This window comes from Brachypodium distachyon, chromosome 2, assembly GCF_000005505.3.
Source record: "Brachypodium distachyon strain Bd21 chromosome 2, Brachypodium_distachyon_v3.0, whole genome shotgun sequence".
In the NCBI taxonomy this organism is placed as follows: Eukaryota; Viridiplantae; Streptophyta; class Magnoliopsida; order Poales; family Poaceae; genus Brachypodium; species Brachypodium distachyon.
This window is the reverse complement of record NC_016132.3, coordinates 25,125,328-25,135,075: the sequence shown is the minus strand read 5'-3', so window position 1 is coordinate 25,135,075 and position 9,748 is coordinate 25,125,328. Positions and strand designations below refer to the sequence as shown.

Genomic DNA, 9,748 nt, shown 5'->3' with positions numbered 1-9,748 from the left:
TCAAAATAACCATGTATTACCGATATTATTTGTGGTCAAAGTTCGGATAAAACTCGGTGCAAGCCTTAATTATTACTGCCGTTGTCACTAAATTGAATGCACGCCAGAGTTAAAAGAGGGTCTTGAATACCTGCTGAAAAATGAAGCAGTAATAATAAAAATGCACGCAGTAACTACACAGGTAACGGCTTTCACGCATCTATCACTCCCGATTCCGAAAACAGCCGAAGGCTGCAGTGATGGGGGCGCTGAACCCTTTGCAGGATTCGCTCATAGACTCGGGAGAAGCCAGAAAAAGCGGCGAGAAAGGACGCCCACACGCGCACACGGGGCGTCGTCATCGTCTCTCCAGTGACATGATTGATAGCAGGAGCATCCGGCCACAGCGCAGGCCGCTGCCGCACCCGATCCGGGGGCTCCTCGGACTCCGGCCCCGGCCGCCGTTTCGCGGGCTTTTCTCTCAGTCCTTGTCGTCCGCGGAGGGTCCCACCGTCCCAGAACCTCCCGAGCGCTCCCACCAAACCCCGCCCCGGGCCCGCGTGTCATGCTCCGACGCCATAAACCCCCGCTAACCAGGAGAGAGAGAGAGAGCGCATCAGGTACCCACGCCAGGTTGCCTTGCCTCTGCAAACCCCACCTGCCTCCGTCCGCCCCCCCACGCCGTTGCGAAACGCGCTCTCTCTTCCCCCGCATGGATCGCTCCGGCCGCCGCGGCCGCGCCCGCGGCCGTGGAGAAACCCTAGCGGAGGCCTCCCCGCGCACGCGCCGTCGCCATGCCGAGACGATCGTCATCGACCTCGATAGCGAGGACGGCGGGGGCGGCTCCTCGACGGCGGCGGCTGCTGCGAGCAGCAGCAGCAGCCGTCGCTCCTCGGCGCCTTTGACGCTGGTGACTTCGGGGTCGGTGGCGACGCGGACGCGATCGAGGAGCCTGGCGATGAAGTCGCCGGTGGCGGAGGCGGAGGCGGCGCCGAGGGCCAAAAGGAGGAGGAAGGGGACGAGCGCCGAAGCAGACGGCGGCGGAGGGAGCAAAGGCGCCGAGGCCTCGGAGTCAGCATCAAAAGGAAATCGCCGTGGACGCTCGCGGACTGCCTCAGAGCCACCGGATCGGGCTCTTGCGCGGAAGAGCAAGGATGCAGATGCAGAGGAGGAAGCAGAGGCTGAAGCAGAGGAGGAAGCAGAGGCGGAGGCGCCCGCTTGTGGAAAACGGGTGGAGGTATCACGGGTTGATGGTTGTGCGAACAGTGAGCGAGGCGAGGATCCTTTAGATGACCATAATAACGGGTCTAACGCTCGGGAGGCATGTGGCATTGGTCACGGGAACGAGGAGCATCACAATGCTGCTGGTAAGAATCGAATAGGTGAGCCTTGTGGGAATGGGGTGGCCAGTATTTTGAATTCAAGTCATGGGATGAATGTGGTGGCATCAGGCCATGCAGAGGGTGTGAAAGACTGGGGGAATAAGGGAGGTGAGCTAGATGATGGTTTTGAGGTCGATGAGGAGTACATGAATGAAGAGGATACAGAGGACGATGATGAGATGTTGGAGGAAAAGCTCGTCGGCGATCTGATTCGTGCTTACAGTAATGGTGATGATTTGGATGCAGATGGAGTGGACTGGGAAGCTGAGGATGAGATGGAGTTTGATGATGATGGCGACGACGACTATTTTGTGCATGATGCTGATGAATGTGGCATGTCTGAACCAATGTGCGACGATTATAAGGTGGGAACACAGTATCTGTCAGATCACGAGGTTGTCGTTGGTGAAGTTAGCTGCCAATTGGAGGAAGATGTTGTCAAGGATGAGGTGGACCCGAAGAGAGAAGGAACTACATGCTTTGATCAAGGGAGACTGCATATTGAAATTCTCGAGTCTGACGATGAAGTCAAAGTGCTCAGTGATGCTAGTAATCCCTTGAAGAGGAAGCCTCTACCACAAGCAAAGATACCAGTTCTGCCATGTGTTGCATGGAGGACTCGGTCATTGTGGGGCGTTAAGCAAGATAGAATTTCGTACAATGCATATTTTGAGGAGTTGTCTGATGAGCCAATAGAGGATGATGATACAGAAGTGGAACTGGATGACGAAGATGACAACGATGACGATAGTGCCAGTTTTGAGGAAGAGGAAGAAGAGGAGACGAAACAGGAAGAAGTTGCTGAAAAGAGCAAACACAAGAAAGGAATTCACTCATCCTTTCCTGAAATAAGGTCAAGGCCTATGCCTCTTTTCGTTAATAGAGAGAGAAGAATGCAAACATCAATACCAAAATGGCGTGGCACCTCAAAGAAAGCGAGGCAGCCGGAAACATGCCATGTAATTTACTCATCTGATGATGAGATAATTGATGATACTGCAAAAGATGGTTTGAAATGCGAGGTTGATGAAGATCCAAGGAATAATGTTTTTCAGCCACTCAATTTTGAGAAAGTTGGCAGTGACGGTACAGTGGGCAATGGCATTACTACAGAGCAACAGAAGGGGTCACGATTTACTTGGGATCTTGAGAGGAGGAAAAAGCTGAAGCTTGGGATAATTAAGAGCCGTCATTCATATGAGCGGGGTTTGGACTTGGATTCGGACTCATCGGGTTCTGGTGAGAATGAAAGGCATGGATATCAAGAAGGTGGTGATAACAAAGTTGGGAGGAAAAAGAAGCATTTGTCATCAAAATCTGGAAAATCTGGCAAGAAATCCAGCCGTTCAACCATGTTAAAGCGGCAGTCTCTTCTGAAGCTTCTTATGGATAAGATGACTGGCGATAAAGATGGTGAATGTTCTCCTTTTGACCTTCATTCCCAGTTCGAATATAATTCCAACGATTCCCATCCATTAGTATTCTCATTTGGTGATGAAGATCATATACCAGCTAACAAGGCAGAGCAAAATGCTGAACATGATATGCTATGGGCTGACTATGACTTTGCTTTAGAGTTGGAGAATATTGGAACCTATTATGATGACGAGGTAATTTTGGTCTTTTGTGCTCCCTCCATCCCATATTAAGTGACTTTCTATTACATGTATTCAGACGCTTTTTAGGCATAGATACATCCATATTTGGGCAAATTTGAGTCAATTCTTATGGGACGGAGGGAGTGTTGCAGTATCAGATGCATGGCTGTCATTGTTTATTTTCCTTAGTAGTATTGTCCTGCTAGCACACAATTATTATACAGTTTCAATTTTTTTGAGACAATTCTTATTGTTCAAAAAATAATACCGAATTTAGTATAGTACCACTTCGTGATGTTGTAAAGTGTAGGGCATTCGTCGGTACATTCTGTATGCCCCTTTTTCGTATGCATATAATTATGCTAGTACACATAGTTATGAGTCAAACTTTATTCAAGAAAAAGAGATCTTGCCTGTAGATTGTCCATGTGCCATCCATTTCTTATTTTCTTTTGGTTGAATTATGTAGTTTGGTGGCGCAGATGGTTTTGATTCAGAGAGGAATACATACGTCTAGGTCTCTACGAACATGGGATGGAAAATCTTGTAGCTCTTATTTGCACGTCACAGGAACTAGAAGGATCTTGGGATGAGAATTTTGTAGTTATAGTTTTTGTGTTTAGGTTGTTCTGCTGTGATCCAGTTGTTGAGGATAGAAGTCCAAGAGTCCAACTGTAATATGCTCTTTTGCACTCTTACCTCTGCAATTTATTGTGAATGGTAGAGCTAATGAATACAGTTTCTTCTGTTGCTGACATATTTAGCATATTGTGATGTAACACAGTTGACTACCTATTAAGTTTACAATAATTATAATGTCGAAATTATCTTTCTCATGAAATCCAGGGCAGTAGAACAAACAGTCAAGAGAAGGATAACTAAAATATTTAATACTCGATCTGTAGATTCCTAATTTAGATAGTCAAATTGGCAAAATTTTGATGATTTTGGTATTTTCCATCTGCTGCTGCACTACTATCTGATCAGCTATCATGCTTTATTTAATGTAAACTGGAAAGGGTACTCGTAGTTGCCACCTGCTCTTCTATATTACTTAACAGTAACCAATAGTGCATTTTCCTGTTACTGCATGCATGTATTTTGTCATTCATTTTAGCATGAAGCCATGAACTGAACTTAACATGGGGCCCCCTAGTGCCCAAGAATTTTTAACTGTGCATAAGTATGTCAAGGGAATATGGGTCGACAGGAGAAACTTGTCAATCAAGAAGGGAGAATTTGGGAACATTTGAAGCTTTAAGCTTGTCCACTTTGTTCATTATGTCAATAGGCAAGCTTGAGCTAGTCTGCCCATTTGTTGTTGTCAGATCAAGTCACCAAGGAATTTATTTGGTCGATACATATGAATATATGCCTAAGTAGATGATCTTGGTCTGGGTTCATTCTGTCATCTGTTGTACGTGCAATATTGTGTTATCTAGTCTGAATATGTTTGGTTGTCCCATTCCCTTGAGTTCATGCTACATGATTTGTGCCTGCACCTGCTGATGCATTGGCCTTGAGTTTTGGATCTATCTGCTCTAGTGTGATTTTCACGTGCCCATGAGATATTAGGAATATGTGACAAGTACCGGAAGGAAATAGGGAGCAATGCTAAATACAAAAAGCTAGGCAGAAATTCTACACTGCACAAACTTGATTATGAGAAGCAGGGATTCTCCCCTGCAGTTGTATGTTAGTCAAATACCTAAATCACATAGTCCTGGGCACAAAGTCAAAAGCATTGATGTAATTATGGATGGACGTGCCTCCTCTAACTTAACAGAAGGTAAGTCGGGTGTAACTTACTTTCGACATCCACGATAACATAATATCGTACTGTTCTCTCCTTTATGTTATTTTACCTGTTTGCCCACTATTTTCTGGTCTCCTCTTCACAAAGCAGCACCAGGAGTAGATTTCTGTAAATAAAAATCACCATTTGCCAACATGTCGGCTCCAAGCTGTAGCAGATTACCACTGTTGGATTACTGTTGTTGCTACCTCGTGAAGATAAGGAGACTAGAAAATAGTAGGAAAACATTTTAAAAACATAAAGGAGAGAAGAACCATTCGATTGTTATGTTACTAGCACTCAATGGGTTAGGGTGGCCCCCATTTCGCTTTACCAACCCCAGGGAAACTTGTTATATAAGGAGAAGACTTTCTATTGTGATATATGCTTTATTTGCAGCGTCCTTGTTGCGTGAACTGATTGACTTTCTACTGTGATATATGCTTTTATTTGCAGCATCCTTGTTGCGGCAACTGATTGATTTGATTTCTTTTATTATTCTTGTAGCACCAAGAAGAGAGCAATATGCTAAATCTTGGCCTTGCTTGTACAACACCTTGTTCTCGTGGGAAGCATGAGTTTATTATTGATGATCAAATAGGAATCAGATGCAAATACTGCTCCTTGGTAAATCTAGAAATCAGATTTGTTTTACCATCAATGGTGAGCTTTGGACGCCCTCAATAAATTTAGCTCGCTATCCACAACACAAAGTCCATACGTTTCATCATTTAACTCAATTCTTTCATTTCAGGTCTCAAATTATGCAGAGAAATCTGCATGGAGAAATTCATCTTGTTTGAAGGATGCGTTGATGTATCATGATCTTTGTGAACAAGCAGGGAGTATTGACGGGCAATCTCAAGGTTTCCATCCATATGGAACAGTGTGGGACCTCATTCCTGGTGCCATTAATACTATGTATCAGCATCAACGTGAAGCATTTGAATTTATGTGGACAAATCTAGTTGGTGATATTAGACTTGATGAGCTTAAGCATGGAGCTAAGCCTGATGTTGTTGGAGGATGTGTGATTTGTCATGCCCCAGGGACAGGAAAGACACGTTTAGCTATTGTGTTTATCCAGACATATATGAAGGTATTTCCAGACTGCCGGCCAGTGATTATTGCACCTCGCGGGATGCTGTTTGCTTGGGAAGAGGAGTTCAAGAAATGGGATGTCAATGTTCCTTTCCATATACTGAACACTACAGAATACTCAGGAAAAGAAGACAGAGACATATGTAGGTTAATAAAGAAAGAACATCGGACAGACAAGTTGACAAGGCTTGTAAAACTGCTTTCATGGAACAAGGGACATGGTATTCTTGGAATAAGTTATGGTCTATATATGAAACTAACATCCGAAAAATCTGTCTGCACTGAGGAAAACAAAGTACGAAGCATTCTTCTCGAGAACCCTGGTTTGCTTGTCCTAGATGAAGGGCACACACCTAGGAACGAACGCAGTGTTATGTGGAAGACGTTGGGAAAAGTTAAAACTGAGAAGCGCATAATTCTATCTGGAACTCCTTTCCAAAACAATTTTCTCGAGCTTTACAATATACTATGTTTGGTGAGGCCCAGGTTTGGTGAAATGTTTTTGACTAAAACAAAAGTGGGCAGAAGGCATTACGTGTCAAAGAAGCAACGTGATAAATTTTCTGATAAATATGAAAAAGGTGTTTGGGCTTCATTAACTAGCAATGTAACTGATGATAATGCTGAGAAAGTGCGATCAATATTGAAACCATTTGTTCATATCCATAATGGAACCATTCTTCGAACTCTTCCAGGTCTCCGAGAGAGTGTGATTGTTCTGAAACCTCCTCCCCTTCAGAAGAGTATCATTAGGAAGGTGGAAAACATTGGGTCTGGTAACAATTTTGAACATGAATATGTTATTTCTTTGGCATCCACACATCCTTCTCTTGTAACTGCCATCAACATGTCCGATGAGGAAGCTTCACTTATTGATAAACCTATGCTTGAGAGATTAAGGTCAAATCCCTATGAAGGGGTGAAAACAAGATTTGTAATTGAAGTTGTTCGTTTGTGTGAAGCACTGAAAGAAAAGGTATTGATCTTTAGTCAATTTATTCAGCCATTAGAACTGATAAAAGAACATCTTCGGAAGTTTTTCAAATGGAGAGAAGGGAAAGAAATTCTCCAAATGGATGGGAAGATCCTTCCAAGATATCGACAGAATTCAATTGAAGTTTTCAATAATCCAGATAGTGATGCGAGGGTGTTACTTGCATCTACAAGAGCATGTTGTGAAGGGATCAGCCTAACAGGAGCTTCAAGAGTTGTTCTCTTAGATGTTGTTTGGAACCCAGCAGTTGGGAGGCAAGCTATTAGCAGGGCATTTCGGATAGGACAGAAAAAATTTGTGTATACATACAATTTAATAACTTATGGAACAGGCGAAGGTGACAAATATGACAGGCAAGCAGAAAAAGATCACTTGTCCAAGTTGGTCTTCTCTGCAGAAGATGAGTTCAATAATGTCAGGAACATGCTTTCAAAAGCTGAAATGGAGCACTGTTCTAAGTTGATCTCCCAGGATAAGGTTCTGGAGGAGATAGCTTCCCATGACCAGCTAAAGGGCATGTTTTTAAAGATACACTATCCACCAACTGAGTCAAATATTGTTTTTACTTACAACCAGATTACCCCTGAGTTGAGTTAATGGCAGATGGTGGCATCGGCATCAGTTTTGACTTGCAAGGTATGCTCTTAAAAAAGGGATATCTTCATGTAATTAATATTATCAATGGTAGTGTTGTAGCATTCCTTTAGTTCTGTACTTCTGTTGATGCAAGCATTATCTTGATTCCTCTTGTTTGCTTTCTCCAGGTGCAACTTGACTGCTGTCATATTAGTGTTTCATTTGTTGCGTAAATTGTTTTTTGAGGGAAATTGTAGCATATATTGTTAACGATTGATCGATTTGTAATACAAGTATGATTGCATCGTCATACTTTATACTACTAATAACTTGAGTTTTCCGATATATTTGTGCATAAAGAGCCAATTTAAAGCAACATCTGAAGATAGCACGATTGTCTTGAAAAAGAACATTTGGTGATAGCATGCCACTGAATCCAGGAATCTTGGTTTGGGTCTGCATCTTACTAGAAGCAATGTACCTATGAGTTTTTGTGAAATGCAAACCTGAAAAAATACCTTCAGCTTTCATTCATCATCTGATATCCTTTAATTTCTGTTTGGTGCTATATAAAGTTGGATCAACTTTTTTGCCCCTTTCAAAGTGTCTATTATATCTGCTCTACCGAAAGTTTGTTGGTTAACAACGATTTATCTTTTACAGTACTTATGTCTACAACTGATGCCAGTGATAATAAAATAAAGGAGTCTACCAGTAGTTCTCATGGCCAGAAGGTACCAGATCTTAGTGGCTCTTCAACTGATGCCAGTGAAGTCCATCTTGCTTTGTGTTGGTACTTGTCTACATGGCGAGATAAAGATGCCACATGTATATATGACACTCTTATTGTCCATCGTTTACTAATTATAAGTTTGGCGGTTGCTGTAAAATGCACATATGATGCGTAAGTACCCCTATCCATACAACTATTATTCAGTTATATCTTTATATACCTGCTTTGTGTGGAATATGCTCTAGTATAGTAAGCTAATCAGAAGGTCCTATGTCTTTTATGGACCGTGCTTTCTTTGGTCATGTCTCAGTGAGAGTGCTGACAAGAAATATTAACTCAACTTAATATAATTAACCTCTGCATGGTTCGTAGTTGTTGTGTCATAAATCTTTTTTAGATGGAGCATTGCTTAAAAATATGACTGCTACAGAAATGAGCGAGATAGTTCTGAACTTCTGATTACCTTGGATGTTGTTAGCATTTCCGGTTGTGTGAAAGTGTTGGGAAAGGTTGTGAAGGTTTTTGCCTAGTTTTCCGCTAATTAACTGGGAAATTCTTTATTAATGAGATGAGGCAAAGCTTTTGCCTCCGTTTAAAAAAAGGTTTTGGGAAAGATCATGAGAGGGATGCGTCTTTACAGATTTATGGCCGATTAACAACACAATATTTTCAAAATCCCAGCCTGATCATACAAGGGCTACCACCCTTCAAATATTGGCTTAACAAGCACCACAGCTGCTCCTTTTTAATTTTGCATCCTGTTGGTTTTGTTTCTGAAAGAACAAAGACAAGCATGCGCACAGGTTTCCTGGTAACCTTCTCAATACTTGACTTTCAGGTTATTCAAAAATGCATTGTGGACATCAAGGTGAATTTCAATCTAGAAAACTTTGGAAGCTACTGCTTGCAGCTGCCAAAACATGCAACAGCTTTTGTGCCAGAGAGACTGCTGTTAGCGCTGAAGAGTCTTGCACAGATGTCTCTAGATTAGTCATCTGACCTTTGTGCATTTAGATTATGTTATGGTTTCCTGGACTGTCTGATTAGCAGCACTGTAAGTCTCGCAACAACAGGTCTGAACATTATTAAATTTTCTGGTATCCAATAATACCGTGGTTCAATAAATCTGGCTTTTGTTTAGTAAAATAAAATCTGGCTTCGTGTTGTGTCTCTGTGCATCTGATTCTGTTGAGTCGCATAACATCACGTGGCGAAATTAAAATTGATAAAACTACCGAATGGAAATTCGACTGAGCAAGCATAATTCAAGGACATGCTTGCAAATGATAGCAAGCCATCATAATGTTTTTTGAAAGAAGACGGTAGGAGAGGCGCAATTGCCACCCCACAGTATCGCGTGCGAATCGGACGGTGGCGGATTTAAGTTCCACTGAAGGTACGGTGGCGGATTTAAGTTCAACGTACGGGCAAAAATGCATTGCCCCCATGGTATCTATTATCTATTACAATATATTAAATTGGAATCAGTGGTGGTAGGTGGGTGGTGTTGGTCGGTCAACTTTGTTAAAATTACAACCAATATGCCACTGTTCTTTATTTTCTTTTCCTCCCGCCTTATTCACGATTTCA

The 9,748-nt window shown here is 42.5% G+C and overlaps 1 protein-coding gene across 2 annotated transcripts; it reads left to right on the top strand.

Annotated features, from left to right (window-relative positions):
• The first annotated feature begins 375 nt into the window (after positions 1-375).
• LOC100833676 (SNF2 domain-containing protein CLASSY 1) lies at positions 376-9,283 on the top strand. 2 transcript variants are annotated; one of them, XR_001406405.2, is made up of 5 exons: positions 378-2,971; positions 5,262-5,417; positions 5,509-7,485; positions 8,089-8,329; positions 8,997-9,283. XR_001406405.2 is itself a non-coding variant. In XM_014899703.2 (4 exons), exons 1-3 carry the CDS (start codon positions 545-547, stop codon positions 7,444-7,446), a joined length of 4,521 nt encoding a protein of 1,506 aa, XP_014755189.1. In that variant the 5' UTR covers positions 376-544; the 3' UTR covers positions 7,447-7,485; positions 7,614-7,770. The 2 variants fall into 2 exon arrangements, 1 of the variants encoding a protein (XP_014755189.1); XM_014899703.2 differs by lacking the exons at positions 8,089-8,329; positions 8,997-9,283 and adding an exon at positions 7,614-7,770 and having other exon boundaries at positions 376-2,971.
• Positions 9,284-9,748: the final 465 nt, after the last annotated feature.

What these genes read in the sequence shown, in the direction of transcription:
- LOC100833676 (XM_014899703.2), top strand. Translation starts at nt 545, where the DNA reads ATGCTCCGACGCCATAAACCCCCGCTAACCAGGAGAGAGAGAGAGAGC. An exon ending in GAACCTATTATGATGACGAG is followed by an intron (nt 2,972 to 5,261) that starts GTAATTTTGGTC and finishes TTATTCTTGTAG; the next exon opens with CACCAAGAAGAGAGCAATAT. An exon ending in GATTTGTTTTACCATCAATG is followed by an intron (nt 5,418 to 5,508) that starts GTGAGCTTTGGA and finishes CTTTCATTTCAG; the next exon opens with GTCTCAAATTATGCAGAGAA.